This window comes from Pituophis catenifer, unplaced genomic scaffold (genome assembly GCF_029215685.1).
Source record: "Pituophis catenifer annectens isolate HBS135680 unplaced genomic scaffold, rPitCat1.0.hap2 SCAF_13, whole genome shotgun sequence".
Classification (NCBI taxonomy): Eukaryota; Metazoa; Chordata; class Lepidosauria; order Squamata; family Colubridae; genus Pituophis; species Pituophis catenifer.
Genome location: NW_027256893.1, coordinates 5241446 through 5268456, shown reverse-complemented (window position 1 = coordinate 5268456; position 27011 = coordinate 5241446). Strand labels below are relative to the sequence as shown.

The 27011-nt window shown below is 46.0% G+C and overlaps 1 protein-coding gene across 4 annotated transcripts in view; it reads left to right on the top strand.

Moving 5' to 3' along the window:
* Positions 1 to 5193: 5193 nt before the first annotated feature.
* Positions 5194 to 27011, top strand: part of CPNE2 (copine 2) — a 153675-nt gene continuing 131857 nt past the window's right edge. The window contains exon 1 of one of the 4 annotated variants that reach the window (XM_070953228.1): positions 5194 to 5380. Coding sequence is in view for 2 of the 4 variants with exons in the window: in XM_070953226.1 (XP_070809327.1) it covers positions 16775 to 16817 (43 nt within the window). In the remaining 2 variants the exon portion in view is untranslated. Of the gene's footprint in view, positions 5381 to 5576; positions 5615 to 8511; positions 8695 to 16602; positions 16818 to 27011 lie in introns of those variants that run through there. The other 3 variants (XM_070953229.1, XM_070953227.1, XM_070953226.1) reach the window with 3 other exon arrangements.

The window sequence follows — 27011 nt, the reverse complement described above, 5'->3', positions numbered from 1 at the left end:
CAATCCAGGGTGTGAATCCAGGTTGTCTGAACCGATGTGTCATTCATGGAATCTTTTTGGTCTCGAAAATGCATTTACTTCTCCAAAACAAAACAAAATCTAACCGCGCTATTGTTGAATTATACCTCTTTCCTTTTGCTTTGATATTGCTTCTGCAAATGTTGGTCAGCGTGATTCTTTTATGATGGTGATGGTAATAAACATGACCTCTCCACCCGTCTCAACAATGAATGGGTGAGCCCAGGGAAAAGGTCCAGTGAGATGTAAATTGTCCCTAACTTCTGGAGGTTAAGTTGTTCCACCACTGATGCTTTTCCTGGCAGTGAGAACAATTAAAACAGTGGAACCTTCAGAAGTTGTGGGTTCTCCATCACTGGAGCGTTTCAAGAAGGTATTGGGCAGCCATTTGTCCAAGGTCCCTTATTTATTTATTTATTTATTTATTTATTTATTTATTTATTTATTTATTTATTTATTTATTTATTATTTATTTATTTATTTTTGTCAAGAACGTATTTGGTAATAACTAGAAGCATGGATTAGATAAATAAAATAGATACAAATAGAAGAAACATTAGGACAGGGACGGGAGGCACGCTGGTGCTCTTATGCACACCCCTTACAGATCTCTTAGGAATGGGGTGAGGTTGACAGTAGACAGTCTAAGGTTAAAGTTTTGGGGGTTTGTGGAAGAAACTACAGAGTCAGGTAGTGCATTCCAGGCATTGACCACTCTGTTGCTGAAGTCGTATTTTCTGCAATGGAGTTTGGAGCGGTTCACTTTAAGTTTGTATCTATTGTGTGCTCGTGTATTGTTGTGGTTGAAGCTGAAGTAGTCATTGACAGGTAGGACATCGTAGCAGATGATTTTATGTATTATGCTTAGGTCAGACCAAAGGCGGCGTAGTTCTAAGTTGTCTAAGCCCAGAATTTAAAGTCTGGTGGCATAAGGTATTCTGTTGCGAGCAGAGGACTGGAGGACTCTTCTTGTGAAATACCTCTGGACACGTTCAATTGTATTGTCCGATATGCAGTGCAGATTCCAGACAGATGAGCTGTATTTGAGAATTGGTCTAGCAAATGTTTTGTATGCTCTGGTTAGTAGTGTAATATTACCGGAGAAGAAGCTACGCAAAATTAGGTTTACAACTCTTAATGCCTTTTTGGCGATGTTGTTACAGTGAGATTTGGCACTTCGATCATTAGATATGAGTACTTCAAGGTCCTTGACAGAGTGAGGGTCATCTACAAGGTTGTGTCCACTCAGCATGTATTTTGTGTTCTGTTTTTTTTTTGTTTGTTTGTTTTTTGCCAATGTGTAAGACAGAGCATTTGTTGGTTGAGATTTGGAGCTGCCAACTGTTTGACCATTCCAACACAAAGTCAAGGTCTTTTTGAAGGGTAGCAGCATTGTCGGTGGTGTTAAATTTTTTTACATCATCAGCGAAAAGAATGCAGTTGCTTATAATGTGATCACTAAGGTCATTTATGTATAGTATGAAGAGTGTTATACCCTTCCAACTATTATGCTATATTCTAGCCTTCATCTGAGGCTGAGATGTTGGTGAATTCACCATCCATATGGTTGTTTTGGCTAACCCACAGAATTGATTTGGATGGACAATGCACCATCAACTTGGTGTTGACTTAGAAAACACATCAATATTTTTCTTGACAATCTGTCCCTAACCTGGTCTTTCCAATTTTCCAATGATGTCCCCATCACTACTTCAGATGAGTCCCTTCACCTTGCTACGTACTACCGGTAGTTGTCCTCTTCTTCTCTTTCCTTCCACTTTTCCCAGCATTAGACCATTTTCCAGAGAGCAGGATCTTTGCATCAGGTCTCTGGATTCGAGCCTGGTTATCAGATTCTCAAGTTGTGGATCTCTACAAGTGGATCTTCTCAAGTGGATCTTCTCATTGAGGATATCTCGATTGATCCAGAGTTGCAGGTGCTCCGTGTGGGAGGTTTTCCAAAATTTGACCAGGTTGGTATAGGTTCTCCTGCCTTGACCTAGAGGACTTCTGAGTCCTCCTTAATTCTAGGTTGGATCTATCTTTAATAATCTTCCCAATCACTCCAGGCTGCTGTGGGCCCGTGGCCTCCTTCCATTCCCATGTTTAATTCTGCATTTAACAAAAAGTAGCTCTAACGCTCCGTGTGAACCAGGAAGGAGCCAGATGTGCATGACTGGTTCTGTGGCAAATGAAGGAGCCTTCTGCTGTTTTTGCCCACAAAATTCATGTGGCTTTTTATGGATTTAATTATTTGGGGAGGGAACATATTTTGCTCCCTTCATGGGCTATCTCTGGTGCTTCCAGCATCAGGTGGCCCTCGAGTTACGACCACAACTGAGCCCAAAATTTGTATTGCTAAGTGAAACCTTTGTTAAGCGAGTTTGCCACATTTTACGACTTTTCTTGCCACCGTTGTTAAGTGAATCATTGCCTTTGTTCAGGTAGTAACATAGTTGTTAAGTGAATCTGGATTCCCCCTTGACTTTGCTTGTCAGAAGCTCGCAAAAGCTGATCACAGGACTCTGGGACAATGCAACCGTCATAAATATGAGTCAGTTGCCAAAAGTCTGAATTTTGATCATGTGACCATGGGGATGCTGCAATGGTTGTAAGTGTGAAACACGGCCATAAGTCACTTTTTTTTCAGTGCCGTTGTAACTTTGGTCACTAAGCAAACTGTTGTAAGTTGAGGTCTACCTGTATTCTGCTTCTTCTTGTCCTACCCTCTGATGCTTTGGAGAATAGGTTGACCCCTCTTCTCTGTCACAGCCCCTCAAAAACTGGAAGATTGCCATCACATCACCCCTAAAATGTCTCTTCATTAGATGAGACCTACCCAGTTCCTGCAACAAAGACGATCTTTTATCGTCTTTGTTGTCCTTCTCTGCACTATTTCTAGGGCCGTGATGGTGAACCTATGGCACGCAGGACAGAGGTGGCAGGCAGAGGCCTCTCTGTGGGCGTGTGTGCAGTCGCCAGATGCTCTTCTGGTTTCTGGCCTGCCAGCCAGCTGGTCTTTGCGGGTGCCAGAATGCTGGAAAACAGTCTGAAAACAGCCCAAAAAACAGCCTGAAAACAGTCCAAAAAACAGCCTGAAAACAGCCAAAAAAACGGCCTGAAAACAGCCCGAAAAATGGCCTGAAAACAGCCCATAAAACGGTCTGAAAACAGCCTGAAAAATAGTCCGAAAATGGCCTGAAAAACAACCTGAAAACAGCCCAAAAACGGCCTGAAAACAGCCTGAAAAACAGCCTGAAAACAGCCTGAAAAACAGTCTGAAAACAGCCCGAAAAATGACCTGAAAACAGCCCAAAAAACAGCCTGAAAACAGCCAAAATAACGGCCTGAAAACAGCCCAAAAATGACCTGAAAAATGACCTGAAAACAGCCCCCAAAATGGCCTGAAAATGGCCAGAAAAATGGCCAGAAATGGCCAAAAAAAACAGGCATGCATGCACCGGCCAGCTGATCTTTAGGTTTCTGGCACTCCGGTGCGCGCACATGCACACACATGCACGCCTGTTCTGGTTTGGGCACTCAGTGCCGGAAAGTTTCACCATCACTCTTCTAGGGTCTCAGTATCTTTTTTGTATTGTGGTCTAAGGCGGGGGGGGGGGGGTCTCCAACCTTGGCAACTTTAAGCCTGGTGGACTTTAACTCCCACTATTCCCCAGCCAACTTGGCCAAAGTTGGAGACCCCTGGTCTAAGGAGAGAGAGAGGCAGAGTTCTCCTTAATTTTACCCCAGGGCGGGGGGGGGGGAGGGGGTTCCTTGTGTGGCTGGCCCAGCAACAAGGCTCTTCCAAGGCTCCGAGGCAGCAAAGCAACTCCAGAATAGCTGTGATTCCAAGAGAATAATTAAATGGGAAATGATGGGAACGGAGAATGTATGTGATTGTGAAATTGATAAAGGCCGCCAAGAGTGGCAGTGGCTGGAAAGACCCCAAATAGCCCAGGAAGGGGGCAAAATGTGCTGCCCCCCCCAATAATTAAATCCATAAAAAGTGACATGAACTCCCTTGTGGGCAAAGCAGCAAGGAGCGGGGTGAAATCCAGCAGGTTCTAATAGGTGCTGGAGAATTGATAGCGGTAATTTGGAGAACCGGCAAATACCACCTCTGGCTGGCCACAGAGTGCGGTGGGAATGGAGATTTTGCAATATCCTTCCCCTGGAGTGGGGTGGGAATGGAGATTTTACAGTAGCCTTCCCCTGGAGTGGGGTGGGAATGGAGATTTTGCAGTAGCCTTCCCCTGGAGCGGGGTGGGAATGGAGATTTTGCAGTAGCCTTCCCCTGCCACGCCCACAGAACCGGTAGGGAAAAATGTTGGATTACACCCCTGGGCAGGAGGCTCCTTCATCCGCCACAAGAACCAGTCGGGCACCCGTAACAGAACTTATGCTGGTTCACACGAAGCGTTAGCCCTACTTTTTGTTCAGTGCAGATTTAAACGCGGGTATAGGAGGAGCCTCCGGACTCGCAGCGGCCTGGAGCGAGCGGGGGACGTGGGCGGCTCTCTCAGCCCCACACCGACTGCAGACCCCTTTAACGAAGGAAGAGTCCCCGCATCGAAGGGGAGGGAGGGAGTGTTCCCCAAATCCCCTTCGGAGAAAGAGGGGGAAAAAAAACCTGTTGAAAACTAGAAGAGCTCGGGATGACTCCACGTGATGGAGGAGGCGCGTGAGAACGCGCTCTGAGCTCGCTCAAACCGAAAGCGGGCACGCCAGCCCTTCTCCAGCTCGTCCACACGACCCTAACCCCGGTTAACAACGCACGCAAAGCAGGTTGAGTCCACGTCAAGAGCCACGCCAGATCTGCCCGGGATCTATTTCCCTTCCCACGACACCCCCAACCCGCAAGACTTGGGGGGACAGCCCGGCGGATGGCAAGAGCCCCGTCCCCGCGGAGGGAGGCAGCGGCGCCGGCCAGAGCGAGAGTTGCTCCCGGGGGGCGGCCGGGCTTGGGAACCTTCCCTCGCCGGCTGGGCGGGCGCCGCTGCCGAGGAAGCCCCGAGACTGGCGGCCGCCCCCCGGCGGGCTCTCGCCTCTCCGCCCCCCGAAGGCGGCTGAGCTCCGCCGCCCCTTCCTCCCCGCCCGCTGCCTCCCCGCCCTCCGCTTTCCGGCCGCCGCGCCTGGCGCACCAGCCGAGCCTTGCAGCGCAGCGGAGAGCGCCCTACGCCGGGCTGGATCGCTCGGTCGCTCGCTCGGTCGTTGGGTCGGACGGGCGTTGAATCGAAGCGGCCAGCGCTGCAAGGCGGCGGGAGCCCTGGAGCGGCGGCGATGCCTTGCCCCGGCGGGCTGCTGCTACTGCTGCTGCTGCCCTGAAGCGGCGGCGAGAGGGGCGTCGGAACGCGACTGAGCGGTGAGTCTCGGGCAGGGCGAAAGCGCTGGGGAGCGTCGGACTGGGCGAGCCCCTGCCGAGTTGCCTGGCAGCCCGGGCGTCGGGGAGTTCCTCTCCTCGCTCCGGAGCGCGCCGGAGAGGAGGCAAGCTGGTTTCCCGGAGGCCTTTTCACACGTGACGCGTGTCCAGAGCGGATGACAAGCGTGTGCTCCCGAGCCCGTTGTCGTCGGAGCCTTGGGAAAGGCAGCCCGTGGAGTAAGGCTCGCCTCCTGTGTGTTTGCGGCGAGGTTCACGTGTGAATTGCAAAACGCGGGTCTTCGCGTCGCTCTTTTCCGCGGCTCGGCGTAGCTTTCAGTTTCTGTCTCTTTTTCTCGCCCGGAACAGCTGGAAGGAATTTATTCGCAGCGCCCGGGGAGGGGAGCTACAATCTGCTCGGCGAGTCCGTGGGATGTGAGAATCTACCCAGTTGGATTAATTCATTAATTGCTGATCCGGTTAGCCGTTTTTTCCTCCCTGGCACAGCTTAGAAATGGCAGTCTTAAGAGCCGCAGTCTAGAGAAGAGGAAGAGCGTGCCTCTAGGCGAGTGCAGAGTGCAAATAGCGTTACGTGCTTAGACTGTCGAAGTTAGCCAACTGGCCGGTCTTAAATCTCATTATTTGTTTGTTTGTTTTTTGTTTTGGGAGGATCAGGGCGCTTTTCTAAACACGAGGCTTTGTTGTGACATACATACCCAACATTCCTGTTCTTTTGCCTTACAGGGCAATAACCCTAACAAGTGGAAACTAAACCAACTTTCAGTAAACCTGGGCTTATTTTTTATTTCCCTTATTTTCATCCCGTTATTTTTTATAAGCAACTCAAGGCGCCAAACTGAAGTAACACTCCTTCTTTCTCCTATTCTATTTCTGTTTCAGGACTCAGAATGTTTCCCCACCACCCAGTGGGTTTACTGGTCCCCCCTAAATGATGGTTGGTTGGCCAGGGGCTGCCTTTTCCTTCTTAGCTCCTGAGGGTCCTGAGTGCCTGTCTTGGGAATAGGGACTAAAAGACAATCAATCAGTCAATCAATCAATCAATCAAAAGAAGCGGATGACGCTTCAGATGCTTCTGTATCTTTGGTGCCATGCTTTGTGTAATATCTGATCTGCGCCTCTGATTTTGAGGTTTATACTCTTGGCTCTTATCAATTGACCTTGTACTGAGCTGAAATATAATATGAATGATTAACTAATTAAAGCAAGAGAGGGACTGTCTGAGCTCCATTGAGAAAGAGAAACATTGCCTCCGTAAAGGAAACGGGTTAGGGAACACGTTTTCACACACTACAGCACAAAATTCTGTCTGTTGTCCTTTTGGTAATGATTTTCAGCTTGTATAATTATTATTAGTAGTATTCATCTCCGTTCATGTTTCCAGTAGGACAATAACAGGCTGGATAACCCGTGGCTTAGCATGATGGCTTAGGCCCACCATTAAAGCTGCAATTACGCAATTATAGTAAACTGATACGTGGAATTTCCATAGTGCAATAGTACAAATATGAATCGGACTAAAATTGAGGCTTACTGTATCTAGTCTGTAAAAATCTTGATTACCACAAGAGAACAGCAATATATGTTTTTTTAAAAAAACAATACTTAAGTGGTGAAGGCACCAGGCTAGAAACCAGGAGACGGTGAGTTCTAGTCCTGCCTTAGACATAGAAATTGGGTGGGACACTTTGGGCCAAGTCCTCCCAGCCCAACTCACCTCACAAGGTGGTGGTTGTAGGAAAAGAGGAGGAAGAGGAAGAAGTGTTAGACATGTTCGCCACTTGAGTTATTTAGAAAAATAATAAAGGCAGGTTAAAAAAAACTAAAAGAAATTTAAAAAAAATAAAAATCTCATGACTGGCTTACAGGTTTGCAGGCATGGGATTGCAGCATTACTATCCCTTGCTCCACAAGCCATCATTCAGAGCAAGCGCACATTGCGACTTCTGCCAGTCCTGCCAGATAATTCAGGCATGGCTATATGGCAGGATTAGAATTAATACTGATATATCAAAAGAGGTATGTATGTATCTCACTCATGGCCTTGAGATGCGAGAAAGATAATGCTATGTGGATAAAAAAAAAATATGTCAGGATACGTTTGTCCTTTGCTTGGGCTGAGTGAGAAGTGGCATTCCGTGTTTCTCAACCTTAGCAATTCTGGGATTTTAAGACGTGGACTTCAACTCCCAGAATTCCCCAACCACCAATTCATCACCCACATTGCAGTCAGTGTGTTCTGGATGGTTTTTAGGCTAAATAGGCTGTCTTAAGGAAGAAAGGAAGAGGGACGCGGTGGCTCAGTGGCTAAGACCCTGAGCTTATCGATCGAAAGATTGGCAGTTCAGTGGTTCGAATCCCTAGTGCCGCGTATAACAGGGTGAGCTCCCATGACTTGTCCCAGCTTCTGCCAACCTAGCAGTTTGAAAGCACATAAAAAATGCAAGTAGAAAAATAGGGACCACCTTTAGTGGGAAGGGAACAGTGTTCCATGCGCCTTTGGTGTTGAGTCATGCTGGCCACATGACCATGGAGACATCTTCGGACAGCGCTGGCTCTTCGGCTTTGAAACGAGATGAGCAATGCCCCCTAGAGTCAGGAACGACTAGCACATATGCGCGAGGGGAACCTTTACCTTTTAAGGAAGAAATGAGCTTCCAGGACCCTCTGGATAATTTCATAGGACAGTGTTTCTGAACCTTAACAACTTTTAAGATGTGTGGATCTCAACTCCTAGAATTCTGGCTGGCTGGGGAATTCTGGAAGTTGAGATCCAGACATCTTAAAGTTCTCAAAATTGAGAAACTCTGTTAGCCAATGCAGCTCTGTCAAATCTCTTTAAGTTTGGCCCCCTCCAACTCAGAGGGCGGTCCTAGAGTGGCAAGAAAAACACAAACTATGGGGAAAGCCAATATCAAGCCAAATATTTTCCTGCTGTCTCAAACATGGGTGGGGAACTGAGCAGCGGTGACACTCCCTGCCTCCTAAAAACATAAACAGAAATGATCTGCGACTTGGAAGGATGCCCTGAAGCTCTTGAGAAACTCTTCTACAATGAGTGAAGGGAGCTGGGTGAGAGATTTCCTGGATACACAAAACAGGCTGAAGCCACTGGAACGGAACTGGAGGCAAATTTGCATTTGCCAGGAATTTGTATTCGTGCTGCCCATGTTTCCTTCTTCCTGTTCTTGAACTGGAGGGTGGAAAGAGTGGCTTCCCAGGCTGTCTGTTGTATCCTATGACATTCCTGGCTTGATCGGTTTTACCCATCCCAGAGGGATTGAATCAAGATCCCATGAAGTGTAAGTACTACTTTATAATGCCTTAGTAAGACCACACTTGGAATATTGCCTCCTTGTTTTGGTTGCTACAATATAAAAAAGATGTTGAGACTCTGGAAAGAGTGCAGAGAAGAGCAACAAAGTGATTAGAAGGCTGGAGGCTAAAACCTATGAAGAACTGGAACTGGGCTTGTGGTTGTTAAGTGAGTCTTGCCCATTTTTTTGCCATCATTGCTGTTGTTAAAGTGAACCGTGCGGTCATTAAATGACATGATCTCCGTTTGTGACCTTCCTACAAGCAAAGTCAATGAAGGAACCTGGATTTATTTAATGACTGCATGATTCACTTAACAGCTGTAGCAAAAAAAGGTAGCAGAATTGGACACGATTCACTTAACAATCGCCTCGCTTAGCGACAGAAGTGCCGGTCCCAATCATGGCTGTAAGTCAAGGACTGTTTGTACAAATGCTTCCCACTGAAGTCAACAGTGATCTTTGGGTGGGAACTTCTGGCATACAGGTAGTCCTTGACTTATAACAGTTCATTTAATGACCGTTCAAAGTTACGACGGCACTGAAAAAAGTGACTTACGACCGTTTTCACACTTAAAATCGCTGCAGCATCCTCAGGATCAAGCGATCAAAATTCAGATGCTTGGCTCATATTTATGACCGTCGCAGCATCTTGACGTCACGTGATCCCCTTTTTTCGACCTTCGGAAAGCAAAGTCAATGGGGAAAGCTGATTCACTTAACAACCAGGTTATTAACTTCTCAACTGTAGTGATTCACTTAACAATAGTGGCAAGAAATGTCATAAAATGGGGCAAAACTCACTTAACATAAATTTTGGGCTCAATTGTGATCGTAAGTCGAGGACTTGCCTGTATCTCAGTTAGCCTTGCTGGTATTATTTCTAAGCAATTAGTTTTGCTTCCTTGGGGTGAAAATTAGGGGGTTCATCCAATCATTCCAAATACTGATTTATTACATTGGGGGGGCCCTCAACAATTCTCCAATGTCTCTTCTTTTTTTTAATAAAAAATGGTATGAAGGTTTTGAGACTAGTTCTTTTTCCACCTGGTGCCTGTGAACCAGCTTTTAAGCTTTTCATATGCTCACCTCCTTACAAAGACCAAATTGTCTCCTCTTTTTCTGAGAGGTTTTAAGTGCTGTCCTGCAAGAAAAAAAATCTAGCAGTTGAAGCCTTTTCTCATCTCTCCCTGCCTGTAGAAATCTAGCAGTTGTACTTTTTTTTGGTCTTAATGGCAGGTTAACATCAGAGGCTGGGAAGTTTAATAATAACTTTATTGCCATTGTACATGTATACACAGTATACCCATACAACGAAATTCACTTAAGACCCTAAGACCAGGTCCAACATGCATAACAATCCCCAAAAACACTCCCACCCACCACAAATTCCCCACCCCAAACCACCCAAACATCCATACAACAGACCAAGTCATGCTGTCCAACAGCTCACCGATGGTGGCCCTTCAGTTCATTGTTGAGTGTAATTATAGCTCTGGGATAAAAACTATTCAGTCCGAGTTTTAATTGTTCTGTATCTTCTGCCAGAAGGCAACAGTCCAAAAAGATTGTAAGCAGGATGGGAAGAGTCTCTGAGAATGTTATGCAACTTCCTCAAACAGCGAGATTCGAAGATGTCGTCCAGGGCTGGTAGCTGGAGCCCGATGATATTCGGGGCAGTTTTAATGATTCTCTGTAGAGCTTTTTTGTCCGCTACAGAGCTGCTCCCATACCATGCAAGAATGCCGTATGTCAGGACACTCTCAATGGTGCTGCGATAGTAGGACAGAAGTAGTTGCAACCAGCTGGAGCTCCTGTAGATGCATATAGTAGGTAATCCTTGATTTACCAGTTATTTTAGCGACTGTTACAATGGCACTGAAAAATGTGATTTATGATCATTATTCACAGTTATGACCTTTGCAGCATCCCCAGGATCATATGTTCAAAATTCGGATGCTTGGCAAGTGTTTCATATTTATGATGGTTGCAATGTCCTGGGGTCATGTGATCCCCTTTTGCAGCCTTCTGTCAATGGGGAAGCCAGAAACAACTGTATTATTAATTTAACAACTGCAGTGATTCACTTAACAGCTGTGGCAAGAAAGGTCGTAAAATGACGCAAAACTCACTTAACAACAGAAATTTTGGGCTCAATCGTGGTCGTAAGTCAAGGAGTACCTATATTACATTCTTGGCCAGTTAAACGGCTTCAAAACATTGCAGAGAAGAGGAGGTTGAAGTCCTGGTTAGCCGAGGTTTTCCTTCTCTGGCCCAAGATTCATGCACTACATTATGAAACTGAAATTGGATTTATTTGGATGCAGAATTCTTGATTAGAATGCTTATTGGTCACCACAGGAAAGAGAAGTATGTGTGTGTGTTTATATGTTTAATTCATTCATTAACACCCAATTGAGCTCCAGGGACTCCTAAAGGGGTGCTTTATTGTGTAAGCGCCAAATGTTGTCATTAGTTGTGCGCAAGTGATATCAGCACAGAGTTTCCCAGCGCCACTGATAAAATCCTGCATCACTTTCCCCAAAAAAAGCCTCTTCTTTAACCTGGATTAAAAGAATGTCTTGTGGAATGGACATTTTTGGGAGAAAATGAAAGCTCACCCAATAGCTAGTAGAGACCGGTGCATTCTGGCTGGGTTGGACTCCACATCCCATAATCCTCAGCCTTTGGAAACTTTTGCAAAGCAGGCTGGGAATTGGGGCAGCATGGGTGCACTCCAGGTTCCCCCTTATTAAAGTCCCCCTTATTTTGTGGGAGCGGGCAAGGGGGTCGTTTCTGCCCACCCTGCCCTCTGGAACTGCCTCCCCCCAGAGATAGGGTGACACCCACTTCCCTGGGGTTTTAGAAAGCCTTAAAACTTGGTTCGGGTCCCAGATCTGGGGATCATGATTCAGTGGGGTTTTTAGTATATGGTTTCTTCTTATTGTCATGGTTATGACAATAACACAACCGTCAGTATTGTTTTGTGTTTTTAATAGAAAGGAAAGAAGGAAAAGGAAGGGAGGGAGGGAGGGAGGAAAGGAAGGAAGGAAGGAAGGAAGGAAGGAAGGAAGGAAGGAAGGAAGGAAGGAAGGAAGGAAAGGACCCTCTAGCAATGTTTCTCAAACTTGGTGACTTTAAGATGTGTGGACTTTAACTCCCAGAATTCCCCAGCCAGCCATGGGGAATTCTGGGAGTTAAAATCCACATGTCTTAAAGTTGCCAAGTTTGGGAAACACTGCAGTTACCTCTGTTTTACCATTTGGAGGCTTGCAGCCACAACGTGTTTGGGATGTTGGGTTAGGAAGCCAAAAGAAAGTTCATTTCATTTCCAGGTGAATCGATAATCTAAAAAGGGATTTGGTTATCAGTTTTATGACGCAGGCAAATTAAGAAAAACAAAAGGGAAAGGAGCACAGGTTCCAAGATGCATAAAAGTGGAGGAACAGTAGGTGAAGAGGATAATAAAAAGGTGTATAACCACCTTGTGGTACATGAAGTTTTGCCTATAAAGAGAACTTCATCCAAAATAATATTTACACAGGCGATTTAAAATAAAATATATATATTACAGCAAAATAAACAAACTAAAGAAGCACTCATCTATTGCTATTTACCTAAGATTTTAGGCAATTCATTTTAGGATAAAGTAACAGTGTTTCTAAAGATTATCTTTGAATCCAGTCTGACAGGATGATGGGACTTGTCGCTGATCCTGTCTGTAGGGTGCCAGATTGGGCTGACAAATTCTTGGAAAAGCAGCTTTGCACATTTCCTTAACTTTTCATTCATATTCATGTTTAATTCAAATTTAACCTGCCTTGTCTGACAGGACTGTTTGTGGCTCATTCATACCACATGCTGCACTGAATCCACTGAACTAACTCCTTTTCTGGATTCCCACAATCCATAAAACCAGCAGAAAGATCCACAGAAAAAGTGCCCTAAATTTAGATTAACCAGGTTTAGCCTCGATGCATGTAGCGACTGGGTCTTTAATCTACCTGGTAATCTACCTGTATTGCATAACCTTCTTATCATTTCAATGGTATGGTAACAGTTTTGTACATTTTGAAAGAATTACGGGTAATCCTCGACTTACAACCAAAAATGAGCCTGGCAATTACAGTCGTAAGTTTTGACAATTGTAAAGCGAAGACACCATAGACCCGTTCTATGATTTTGGGAGAGCCCAATCACCAAAACGGCAATATTTGTGGTTAAAGGCCAAAGTGCAAATCTTTTGCCTCTGAATGTCTTTTGCAGATCCCAGAGCAATCTCCTTTATTTAGCAAATTTATTTATTCAGCAAATTTATATAGCTGTACACACCCCACGAAGCATGCCTCTGAGCTGCTTACCACCAACCTACAATTAAAAACAACCCACCAACTGTTACAAAGCATGAAACAAATAAAAACCAGGATTGCAAGAAAGTAACAAGAACCTGAACACAAGGCAGCCAACTTGTAGCTTCTCCTGGGATCCCCAGAGGTGTTGAGAAAAGTATGTTTTAAGGCAGAGGTGGGCAACTATGGCCCCCTTTTATGACTTGTGGATTTCAATTCCCAGAATTCCTGAGCTAACATGGCTGGCTCAGGAATTCTGGGAGTTGAAGTCCACAAGTCATTAAAGGGCCATAGTTGCCCACCCCTGTTTTAAGGGTTTTTGGGAAGTTGAAGCCCATCCAGTGATAAGTTGAATTCTGGGAGTTGAATCCATACAATTGCCAAAACACTGACATAGTGAATTATTTAGTTCTGTTAAAGGTGCAGGAGGGGGGGGGGCTTTTTGTGATCTGGCTGTGTTCCCATTATGTGGAGTTGCAAGAGTTTTTGGGTAGGTAGGGGCAACATTTTGAACTCTGAATATATTGTTTGAGAGGTTGAGGGGAAACTTCAGGGGCAAAATGGAGGCTTAAGCCTGATGTTAAACCAGGGCATTCACAGGCGATGCAGAAAGTTAAATAGGCCAACCATGATCAGGGGGTTTAAACTTAAAAACTTTTTTTAAAAGTTCAATGGGGGCTTTCAGGCAATCTATTTTGTCCCTTAAACCCCTCCAGACTCCACAGAGGAGGGAGGGAGGGAAGGCAGGAAGAGAGAGAGATGAGGGAGAGAGAGAGAGAGAGAGAGAGAGAGAGAGAGGAAGGCGGGAGAAAGGCGGGAGGAAGGGAGGAAAGAAGGAGGGAAAGAAGAGAGGAAAAAGAAAGGAAGAAAAAAGGAAAGAAAGGGGAGCAAGGGAGGAAGGGAAGAGGAGAAGGAGAGAAGGCAGGAGGGAGGGAGAGAGGAAAGAAGGAGGGAAAGAAGGGAAGAAAGGAAGTAAAAAGGGTAGGAAAGAAAGGGGAGCAAGTGTGGAAGGGAGGAAGGAAAGAGAAGAGGGAAAAAGGAAGGAAGGAGGGAGGAAATTGTCCCTGCTTACTTATCCAGGAAGATTCTGCAGCTTTCAATTGGCTGCTTGGGCTCATGAGCCTTGGTGGTGCAGAGGACTAAAGTGCTGTTAAAGTAGCACTTAGCTGCCAGCTGCCTGCAATTACTGCGAGTTCAAATCTCACCAGGCTGAAGGTTGACTCAGCCTTCCATCCTTCCGAGGTAGGTAAAATGAGGACCCGGATTGTGGCGGCAATAAGCTGACTTTGTATAAAAGAGAACACCACTTAGGGGGGGGCCGAAAGCCCTACTAAACAGGTATATACAAAAGTATGAAGGCTATTGCTTAATGCATTGTAAGCCGCCCTGAGTCTCCGGAGAAGGGCGGCATATAAATCGAACCAATAAATAAATAAATAAATAAATTTATATTAGCCCAAAGTTCCAGGTTGCCCACACCTGCCTTTCCCCAAACTGTAAGGATGTCTCCTGTCTCTCAGTAACTTTAAATGGGAATGAAATTATCCTGCCCCATTGAGCTTTTTGGAACTGGTGCTATCTGCAGAGCACGTAATAAAAAAAAAAATGGAGAGAAGGAAGAACATGAAGAACTGGGAGCTACCAGTTGGCACCAGGCTAGAAAGGAAGAGACGGTGAGTTCAAGTCCTGCCTTAACCAGCCAGCTGGGTGACTTTGCTGTCTCTTAGCCTAACCCACCTTACAGGCTTGTTGTTGTGGAGGAAAAGAGGAGGGGGAAGGATACTTTGCCGTCTTGAGTTATTTGTAAAAATAAGGTGGGATAGAAATAAATAAGCTCCTGCCAACCTAGCAGTTTGAAAGCATGCAAACGCAAGTAGATAAATAGGTACCACTTCGGTGGGGAGGAAACGGCGCTCCGTGACGTCATGCTGGCCACGATGGTGGAAACATCTTCGCACAACGCTGTCTCAATGGCCTTGAAACAGAGATGAGTGTCGGTCTTACAATTGGCCATGATTAGCGGAGTAAAATCAGTAGGGACAAATAAATACATTAATTAACCCTGTGTGACCAAAGCCTTGGGAACTGGCTTGGCTCTTTGTTCCCCAATCATTTCTCAATGATCGGCAGTACAAAGCAGGGATGAAATGCTCCTGGTTTGGACCAGATCGCCCGATCTGGTAGCGATGGTGGCGGGTGGTTCGGAGAACCGGTAGCAAAAATCCCTGCCCCCCCCCACCCCCGCCCAGCTGAGCTGTGCGATCATCAGAGGCTTTTTCTTTTACTTTTAAAAGCATTTTTTCTACAACTTCTTCGGCCGGAAAAATGCTTTTAAAAGTAAAAAAAAAAAAAAAAAGCCTCTGATGATCGCACGGCTCAGCTGGGATCGTCAGAGCCTTTTAAAAGCATTTTTTCTACAACCTCTTCAGCTGAAGAGATTGTAGAAAAAAATGCCTTTAAAAGCCTCTGATGATCCCAGCTGATTTGCCTGATCGTCAGAGGCTTTTAAAAGCATTTTTTTCTACAACTTCTTCGGCCGGAAAAATGCTTTTAAAAGTAAAAAAAAAAAAAAAAGCCTCTGATGATCGCACGGCTCAGCTGGGATCGTCAGAGCCTTTTAAAAGCATTTTTTCTACAACCTCTTCAGCTGAAGAGATTGTAGAAAAAAAATGCCTTTAAAAGCCTCTGATGATCCCAGCTGAGTTGCCTGATCGTCAGAGGCTTTTAAAAGCATTTTTTTCTGCAACCTCTTAAGGTTGTAGAAAAAATGCTTCTAAAAGTAAAACAAAAAAAAAGTTGGCCACACCCACCCAATCACATAACCCCCCCAAGCCACGCCCACAGAACCAGTAGTAACAAATTTTACATTTCACCACTGGTACAAAGGCTCCCTTCTGGTAGTGGGATGGTGTGGCTTTTAGTGGGGTGATTTGTCCCATCCTCCCCCATGTCATAGTCCTGGGCAAAACAGAGACACCCCAATTTCAGCTCCCCTTCTTGCTAGGCTCATGCCCAAGCCAGTGGTGAAATCCAATTTTTTTTACTACCGGTTCTGTGGTTGTGGCTGTGATGGGCATGGTGTGGCTTGGTCGGCGTGGCTGGGGAAGGATACTGCAAAATATCCATTCCCACCCCACTCCAGGGAAAGGATACTGCAAAATTCCCATTCCCTCCCTACTCCTCGGGGAAGGATATTGCAAAATCTCCATTCCCACTCCACTCTGGGGCCAGCCAGAGGTGGTATTTGCCAGTTCTCCAAACTACTCAAAATTTCCGCTACCGGTTCTCCAGAACCTGTCAGAACCTGCTGGATTTCACCCCTGGCCCCAGCCCATTTGGACAATGCCTTCTAAAAACAAAAACACAAATCTGTACTTACCCAGGCAGTGTGTTATTAGTAAAGTTGAAAACTCTGGTGTTGCTGGCCGCAAGTGCTGATTACCTGCTATTGCTCTGCTACTCAGCGTTTCCACTGAGCAAGGTTTACTTTTCCTTAATTACATCTTTAAAATCATCCCGAGGCTTTTCTTCTATTTTTTGCCCTCTCCACACCTCACTCCGGAGTCACTTATCTGTTTTCCAGAGCTCCTTACTAAGAAAGTTGCTCCGTTGTTAGCAGGCTGAGAAAGGAATCTCAAGTGGTGCTTTACTCACGGATAACTAATCCGACTCTAAATCTTCCCTCTGCTGCCAGGAATATCACCCCACCAGAAACCAAAATGTGTTCCATCTTTAGCTTCCAAAAATCCATTGAGATTGACGGTGAGTAGTTAGTGTTTGTTTGATCCAGAATGTTGTCTCCGCACCTTCTCGTTGCTGGTCTTGAACTCTGCAAAGTTATTTTCAGCTGGTGCACAGACAGGCTCCCAGGATTTGAGTTCTGATCCTTATTGAAATTGTGGGTGGGTATTCCCACCAGTGGTGGGTTTCAAATTTTTTTACTACCGGTTCTGTGGGCGTGGCTTGGTGGGCGTGGCAGGGGAAGGATACTGTAAAATCTCCATTCTTTCCCCAATCCAGGGGAAGGTTACTGCAAAATTGCTTAGCGCATTGTAAGCCGCCCTGAGTCTCCGGAGAAGGGCGGCATATAAATAAAATAAAATAAAATAAAATAAAATAAAATAAAATAAAATAAAATAAAATAAAATAAAATAAAATAAATAAAATAAAATAAAATAAAATAAAATAATAAAATAAAATAAAATAAAATAAAATAAAATAAAATAATAAAATAAAATAAAATAAAATAAAATAAAATAAAATAAAATAAAATAAAATAAAATAAAATAAAATAAAATCTCCATTTCCTCCCGATCATCTGGGACTCGGGAGGCAAAGAATAGATGGGGGCGGGGCCAGTCAGAAGTTTTACTATCGGTTCTCCAAACTACTCAAAATGTCCACAGCCGGTTCTCCAGAACTGGTCAGAACCTGCTGAAACCCACCTCTGATTCCCACCCTGGAAGTTTTTAAGAAGAGATTGGACAAATGGATAGGGTTTCCCGCCTGAGCAGGGGGTTGGACTAGAAGATCTCCAAGGTCCCTTCCAACTTTGTTATTCTGAAATCTACAAGAGGGGCCTTGTTCACAAAACAAGAGCTTTCTTTGTGGTTTGGGTTGGGTGTTTGTGAGTTTTGGGCTGGGGGAAAAAAGGAGGCGTTGGGGGGGGGGTTTGAAGGTTTTCTGCATCTCCTTTTTGGACTCTTGTTGCTCGATCCCAAGCAGCCGGCTTAACACATTTGCCAGCTGCTGGGTGCGGAAGGGTGGTCAAATCCTTAAATCTTAAAATAATTTTTGCTGAGTTTAATTATCGCACTCAGCGCTCTTTGCTCTGGCTAGCAATAGTTTTCAGGCTTTGGATTTCAAACGAGAGCTGATGATATAAATACATTGCTGTTGAAGAAGCATTATCTTGCTCCTTTTGATTATTATTTGATTTAATTTTATCTTGCATCTGTTCAGGACGGTTCATTCCATCTTGTTGCTTAAAATCCTGCTGCTTTCCCCAGATCTGCCCCCCCACCCCCACCCCCCCCGTCAGCTGTGTTGGGCCACAATTTGTTCTCCAAGATAGAGAGGACGGGAGTTGTTGTGCAACCTCCTGGAAGAGGGCATGGTCAGGGAGAACTGCATCTGGATATTTGAAATGTAATATTCTAATGCAGATTGTCATTAATTGAATTTCATGAATGTGCTTCCATCAGCCTCTGGGGGAATAAAAGAACAGAAGTCTTCTAAAATTGGAACATATTCAATGTCCAGCACATATTTAGTGTTGCAGGCAGGAAGGCAAACTCTTGTACTAGACCAAATCTTGTTTGCATAGACCCGTGATGGGGAACCTATGGCACGTGTGCCACAGATGGCAAGCAGCGCCCTCTCTGTGGGCACACGAGCCATTACCCCAGTTCAGCTCTGCTGCACATGCATGTAGGCCTCCCTCAGGCCAGCTGGTCATCGGGTCTCTGCTGTGCATGCACGGAAGGCAGGGGGTGTGCTGTGGGATCGCACACGTATGCACAGGATGGGGCAGGTGCAAGGGGTATGCACACGTGCGTGGGGGTGTGGTGCATTTGGGAGCCTTGTGTTCATGCACGGGGGGCAGGGCGCATGCAGGGGGACCTTGTAGGTCATCTAGTCCAACCCCCCCCCCAAGCAGGAGGCTGTACATCATTTCTGACAGATGGCAGTCCAGTCTCTTCTTGGAAGCCTCCAGTGATGAAGCTCCCACAACTTCCGAAGGCAACTGCTGTTCCATGGGTTGATTGTTCTCACTGTCAGAAAGTTCCCCCTTATTTCCAGATTGAATTTCTCCTTGTTGAGTTTCCATCCATGATTCCTTGTCTGGCCTTCAGGTGCTTTGGAAAACAGGTTGACTTCCTCTTCTCTGTGGCAGCCCCTCTGATACTGGAAGACTGCTTTCCTGTCTCCCCTGGTCCTTCTCTTCCCTAGACTAGCCAGGCCCAGTTCCTGCAACTGTTTTTCGTATGTTTTAGTCTCCAGACCTTTGATCATTTTAGATAGATTCAGATTAACAAAGTTGGAAGGGACCTTGTAGGTAATTTAGTCCAACCCCTAGTCCATTCAGGGGACCCTACACCATTTCTGACCAATGGCAGTCCAGTCTCTTCTTGAAAGCTTCCAGGGATGAAACTCCCACAACTTCTGAAGGCAACTTCTGTTCCATGGGTTGATTGCTCTCACTGAACAATCTCCTTATTTCCCACTGAAAATTTCTCCTTATTTCCAGGTTGAATCTCTCCTTGTTCAGTTTCCATTCATGATTCCTTGTCTGGCCTTTGGGTGCTTTGGAAAATAGCTTGACACCCCCCCCTCTCTGTGGCAGCCCCTCAAATATTGAAGCACTGCTATCCTGTCTTCCCTGGTCCTTCTCTTCTCTTCACTAGACTAGACTTAGCAACTCTTCAAAGTTATAGCAGATCACCAAAAGGTACAGGAAGTTCTCAATTTACAGCAATTCATTTCATGACTGTTCAGTTATAAAGGTAGAGAAAAAAGCGATTGATGACTATTTTTCACACAAACATTGCAGCATCCTGAGGTCATGTGATCAGACTTCACAACTGGCATGTATTCATGACGGTCCAAGGGTCCCCTTTTGGCGAACTTCTGACAAACAAAGTCAACGGGGAAGTCAGTTTCACTGAACAGCTAACAGCTGCAGTGATTCACTTCACAACTTCACAAAGGGGGCAAGAGAGGTCGTAAAATGGGGCAAAACTCATTGAACTGTCTCGCTTAGCAACAGAAATTTTGGGCACCGTTGTCATCGTAAGTCAAGGATTACCTGTAGGTAAGACCCAATGTTGTGGCCCGTCAGTAGCCTGTGCAGCTAGTAGCTGATTCCGACAGCAAGGAGGCTGGTGTGGGGCTGCACCAGCAGCCTGTGCAGTCGGCGCTCGAGTCGGACAGTGAGGAGGCTGAAGAAGATGTGGGGCCAGAGGCAGGGATTCAGCCAGGGCCTTCAGAATCTCCAGAAGCTCCCATAAGTGAAGAGGAAGAAGAGGAGGAGCCTCTTTTCGATGCGTGCAGAGCTGCCAAAAGGCAGGAGTGGCTCCTCAGGAGGAGGTCTCCTCAAGAGTAAGGCTTGGGACTAATTGGCCACTCCCTTAGCCTATTTAAGGAGGAACGCCAACTGAAGCAATTTGCAGGGAACAACTTTAGTTCACTCTCCTTCGCGTCTGGATTCTCTGCAAATTGCTTCTGGGCTTTCTGCCAACCTTAGTAAGATTGTGATTACTTTATCTTTGGTTTCTTGTAGGCTGTTAAGAAAGTTTATTAACAGCCTTTGTTTTGATAAAGACTGAGTTATTTTAGTAAATTAAGTTTTGTACAAACTTTGTGTGTGCTGCATTCTTTGGGGTCCGTAGCTGGGGCAGAGCACCCAACTCCAGAATTCTGGTGGTGGCACATATACACTCCAGGGGTGGGTTCTACTTACCTTTACTACCGGTTTGCAACGGGGCAGCACGCGCACGCTTGCTTCGCTCAAGCACACGTGCGCTCCTCTGTGCATGCGCAGAAGCATTTTCATGACCTCAGGGTCAGTGGGCGGAGCTTTCCACCGGTTTTACTACCGGTTCTATAGAACCGGTGCGAACCGGGGACAACCCACCACTGATACACTCCCTGGTCACATGACCGGATTTGGGAGATTTGGTAATTGGCTTGCCTTTGTGGCCATTTACTGTGGTTTTTACAACAACAAATGTTTACATCCTTTCTTGCTAGAAATACGCCTTTGTAGCCAGTTTCTGGCAAAAAGGTGCTCATTGACTCGCTTAATAGCTGTGGTATTTGCCTAACGACCACTGCAAAAAAATTCCATCGGTGACATGAGGGCCTCAACTTACAACTGTCATGACTTATGATGGAAATGCCAGGCTCCATTACAGTTGCAAACTGAGGACTACCTGAAGAGTCCTCTGTGCTCTCTGGTCTTGATTGTTTTCTAACAGACATTTCATGACCCAGCTAGGTAACATCATCAGTGCTAATCTTGGAGAATGGATTCCACTTGGTGATGGAATGGGCCTGCAGGCAAACTTTTCCCATCTGCCTGCTTTCTGAAGCGTTTGACGCCCGTATGTAGTACCAAAAATGGAGAATATTTCTAGCTCAGGGTTGAAATGGGGGTCCTTGGTGCTCTCTGAGCTGGGTGGTTTTCTCGCAGATGTTGTTTTATGACCCAACTAGGTAACATCATCAGTGCTAGAAGGGAGGGGGGTTTGTGTAGTGAAGGAATAGGAGGGGGGAGGAGGACTAGAGGGTCCTTGGTGCGCTCTGAGCTTGGTTGTTTTCTTGCAGACTTTCCATTACCCAACTAGGTAACATCATCGGTGTGAGGACTACCTGTAAAACTGCATTGTGCAAAGACTGCCTGATGTAACTTTGCCAAAATGGAAAGGGGGTGGCAGAGCTCTACTTGATAGGAAAGAGGCTCTGGGTTCAGATCTTGAGGACCTGTGGGAGTTAAAGTGGCTAATCCTGCAATAGATGGACCAACGGCTGATGAGCTGAAGGACGAGGGTATGGCCTTCAGAGCATCCTCAGAAGCTGCGTCTAATGCCAGGGTTTGTGGTCCTTCCTTCCTCTCCTTTTTCTCTCCCACCTCCCCCCCCCCCCGCTCTTCCCTTACTTTTCTTTACAGGAGTTTCCACCCCCTCCCGTTCCTTCTCCTAAAAAGCGTTTTGCTTTCCCTAAAGCCATTGGAGCCTTTCCCCCAAATGCCACCACCGTGGCTTATGGCTGCTTGGTGGCTAACTGTCCTAGACATTGAAAAACTCAGGACGAACCCGCCTTCTGCAAACGGGCCGTGCTGAAGCGCATGGGATGGAGACAGGGGTGAAATGTAAAATTTGTTACTACTGGTTCTGTGTGCGTGGCTTGGTGGTGGTGGTGGTGGTAATGTGACTGGGTGGGCGTGGCCAACTTTTTTTTTTTTTTTTACTTTTAAAAGCATTTTTTCTACAACCTTAAGAGGTTGCAGAAAAAAAATGCTTTTAGAAGCCTCTGACGACCAGGCAAGTCAGCTGGGATAGCCAGAGGCTTTTAAAGACATTTTTTTTCCCTACAACCTCTTCGGCCGAAGGGGTTGCAGAAAAAAATGCTTTGAAAAGCCTCTGACGATCCCAGCTGAGCCACACGATCATTAGAGGCTTTTTTTAAATTTTTAAAAGCATTTTTTTCAGCCAAAAAAGAATGCCCCTGGACAACCCCCCCTAAATAATAAATAGGACTTTTTTGTTTAGTTTGGACTCAGGATCATGGGTGGGCTTAAAAAATCTTAGCAAGGGGTTCTCTGCCCGGTTGCTGGGTGGGCGTGGCCATGGTGGGCGTGGCCTAGTTGGCCTCCTGCACCACGGAGGGGAGGGCGTTTTTGCCCTCCCCGGGCTCTGGAGGCTTTTCTCAAACCTCTGGGAGGACAAAAACGGCCGCCCTGGGCTCTGGAGGCCCTCTGGAGGCCAGAAACGGGCCTGTTTCCTGAACTTCCCAAACTTCCGGTAGGCCTATTTTTCACCCTCCTGGAGCCTCCGTGCGCGCCCTGCACTTACCTGCATCCAAAAGGGGCCGTGTGGGGACTCCTGGGAGGGGTTGGGTGGGGCCGTCCAGGAGTGGGATTTGGGGGTTCTCCGAACTGCACAGAATCATCTCCCGAACCCCTGCGAACCCCCAGCAGCCCACTCCTGCTCAGGATATATACCTGCCTGGAGCTAGCATGGTGGAGAACATCTTGAAAACTCCAAATTTATTTCTTCAGCAAAGTTATGTAGCTGTTCGTCTTATTATTTAGGGGACATTCCTTGCGTCTAAACAGTAACTAGGACTTGTTTTGACTTTGGACTCAGGACACAGAGCTGCCTGAAGCTAGCACGGCGGAGAACATCTTCCAGCCTCTTCTCCTTCCTCCTCTGCCTGCCTCAGTGCCCCACTGTCTTCCGACAACTCTTGGCGTTGGGTGTCCCTGCCAGCTTGGCCACATCCCTCTTACTGTTCTGTTCATAAAGAAGAAGAGTGCCACTCCCCCCACCCCCCGCCCCTCCTCTCAGTATCTTTCTCCTGGCAGAACAAGGGGAGGGCCAGGCTGTTTGTGAGTCCTGCTACATGTGTGACTAATGCAGAGACGAACAGACGAGCTGCAAATCTGTTATTAAAACCAGGTGCAAGCTGGCAGACCTCCCCAGGCTGCCATGGGAAAATTCAGGCTTGAGAAAGAGAGTTCCTTGTGGCATCTTTTTAAGGCACCCACCATCCTCCCCAGAGATTTTGTAAACCAGTAGCCCCTTGAAGAAAGAGCTGACGGGAAATTTCATAGAGAGATGCTCTCCTCCTCCTCCTCTCCACAAACCCCTCCCCTTTCTAGCACTGATGATGTTACCTAGGTGGGTAATGAAATATCTGCAAGAAAACAACCAAGCTCAGAGAGCACCAAATACCCCAGATTAGCCCATCTTTTTGATCTTTTTTTTTATTATTATTATTATTTTCAATTTATATACTGCCCTTCTCCCTGAGGACTCAGGGCGGTGCACAGCCAGAATTAAAAACATGAAATACAAATATTAAAAACAATTAAAATCTATATAAATTTGGCCCAAATTTTTTTTAAAAAAAACCACAAACCAATTAAACATTTAAAAATTTAAAAAATTTCTTCTTAAGCCAGCCCGGCTTGCTGGAAAAAGTGGGTTTTATGGGCACGGCGGAAGGCACTGAGGTCTTGGATTCTCCTTATCTCTGGGGGCAGTTGATTCCAGAGGGTAGGTGCCCCCACAGAGAAGGCCCTCCCCCTGGGTGTCGCCAGCCGACATGACTTGGCCGATGGCACCCCGAGGAGGCCCTCTCTGTGGGAGCGAACTGGCCTATGGGAGGCTATTGGTGGCAGAAGACGGTCTCGAAGGTACCCGGGTCCTATGCCATGGAGCGCTTTAAAGGTGATAACCAACACCTTGAAGCGCACCCGGAAGACCACCGGGAGCCAGTGCAGTTCGCGCAGGAGCGGTGTTACATGGGAGCGCCATGCTGCTCCCGTCACTACCTGAAAGGGTTTTATTCTTCAGGGGTCTTTATGACGGTTGCAGAGTCCTGAGGTCACGTGATCCCCTTTTGCGGCCTTCTGACAAGCAAAGTCAACGGGGAAGCCAGATTCACTTAACAACCGTGTTGCTCACTTAACAACTGTAATGATTCACTTAACCACTGTGGCAAGAAAGGTCGTAAAAATGGGGGCCAAATTCACTTAACAAATGTTTCACTTAGCAAGACCAATTTTGGGATCAATTGTGGTCATAAATTGGGGACTACCTGTAGTTGTTAAGTTAGTAGCCCGGTTGTTAAGTGAATCTGGCTTCCCCATTGACTTTGCTTGTCAGAAGGCCGCAAAAGGGGGATCGTGTGACCCAGGGACACTGCGACCGTCATAAATATGAGTCAGTTGCCAGGCATCTGAATTTTGATCAGGTGACCACAGAGATGCTGCAATGGTCGTAAGTGTGAAAAATGGTCATAAATCACTTTTTCCAGTGCTGTTCTAACTCAGACACTCAAAAGTTGAGAACTACTTTTGTAAAACGCTTCTTCTTAAATTCTTCTGAATATTGACAGGGTCCTGAGCATCCTGCATTAATTCATTCGGTCTATGGCCGTGATGGCGAACCTATGGCCTTGCCTGTTTGTCTTCCGGGTTTCTGAAGCGCATGTGCGTGCAACGATCAGCTGTCCTTCGTGCATGCGGCAGTGCCGAAAACTGGTGTACGCATGCGTACCAGCCAGCTGATTGTCGGGTGTGCATCAGAGGTGGGTTTCAGCAGGTTCTGACCAGTTCTGGGGAACCGGTAGTAAAAATTCTGACTGGCCCCGCCCCCATCTATTCTCTGCCTCTCGAGTCCCAGCTGATCAGGAGGAAATGGGGATTTTGCAATAACCTTCCCCTGGAGTGGGGTGGGAATGGAGATTTTACAGTATTCTTCCCCTGCCACGCCCACCAAGCCACACCCACAGAACCGTAGCAAAAATTTTTGAAACCCACCACTTCATCTTACAATGTGCATCAGTGATGGTTCGCACTGGTTCGCAAGAACCGGTAGTAAAAAATTTTAATAGTTCGGAGAACCAGTAATAACATTGGCTGGCCACACCTCCGAACCAGTCCCCAGCCTGATCGACGCTTGCTTACCCCGCCCACCTCATCAGAGGCTTTTTTTTTTTAACTTTTAAAACCATTTTTTCTACAACCACTTCGCTGAAAAAATGCTTTTAAAAGTTAAAAAAAAAAGCCTCCGATGATCGCGTGGCTCAGCTGGGATCTTCAGAGGCTTCTGAAAACATTTTTTCTGCAACCTCTTCAGCCCAGGAGGTTGTAGGAAAAAAAGTCCCTTTAAAAGCCTCTGGCAATCCCAGCAGATTTGCCTGATCGTCAGAAGCTTCTAAAAGCATGTTTTTCTGTAACCTCTTAAGGTTGTAGAAATAATGCTTTTAAAAGTAAAAAAAAAAAAAAAAGATTGGCCATGCCCACCCAGTCACATTACCCCCCAAGCCACACCCACAAAATAAGCCACGCCCACAGAACCGGTAGTAAAAAAAATTAGAACCCAACCCCTGGTGTGCATGCATGCCAGAACCCGGAGGTTCGGCTTTTCCAGAGCACGATCTCTTCGCTCCCACAGCAGTGCTGAAAACTGGCCTGCATATGCTCGCCCGCCAGCGGATCGTCAGGCGCGCATGCGCACTAGAACTAGGAATTTGGCTCTTCCAGAGCGCAGCCCCGACAATGGTGCGCAGGCGCGTGCAACATTTCCACACGTTTCCATCACTGGTCTATGCCATCTTGCTTACCCATCTCAACTCAAAACTGGATTGGGGGAATTGTAAGGTTTTGTAAAAACCTTACAATTCCCCAATCCAATCTTACATTTTTTGTAAGATTTGTAAGTGTAAGATTTTGTAAATCTCACAGTTGCAAATCTTACCCCAAAAATGTAAAAAAAACATTCTTAATGGTAATAACAATAAAGCAATGAAATGGTTTGCCATCAGAAGTTGTGGCTTTTAAGAAAGAGACTGGACAATGATTTGTCTGAAATTAAAAAACTTTTAAAAGCATTTTTTTTAAAACCTCTGGCGGAAGAACCACCCACAGCCATCGCTACCTGATTGGGAGATCCGGTCCGAACCGGGAGCATTTCACCCAGTGGTGGGATTCAGCCGGTTCGCACCACTTCGGGGGAACTGGTTGTTAACTTTCTGAGCAGTTTGGCAAACTGGGTGTTGGAAGAAATCATGAGGGCAGAGAACCGATTGTTAAATTACTTCAATCCCACCGCTGGATGTAGGATCTGTTTGGGTGGAGGGTTGGACTACAAGGTTCCTTCCAACTCTGTTAATCTGTGAAGACGCAGACCGGCTTTCTAAAGGAGGAGCAGTTTACGTGAAAGAGCATGATTCTTAGGATGTAGACAGATTTAAAGCTTTGCAGGTTGCTCCGATTTTTATGAGAACCCTACAAGCCACCTGAAACGATGATGGAGCTAAATCAGCTTTCTCCAATGGTGCCCTTTAAATATGTTTAAATTTGCATTAATGAATATGCTGGCTGGACTGTATGGGTGTAAAATTCCAACGTAGCTAAAGGGTTGAGATTGAAGAAAGCTGAATTAGATGCCAAATAAAATAAAATAAAATTGCAGTGGGAGTGAAACCAATTATCCTACTGCAACTTTTGAGCTACAGCCTTAGACAAATGGCAGATGGAAAGCCGATTCGGAGTGACTGCAAAGCAGGGAAGCTGATGCGGCTCTGAAATTTTCCGACTATTTTCAGATAGTTCTCAACCTTTCATTTAGTGACCATTCAAAGTTACAATGGTATTGTTGTGGCCTGTCGGCCATCCGCCCCTCCAGCAGCTGATTCAGAGGAGGAGAAGGAGGGGTGGGAGTC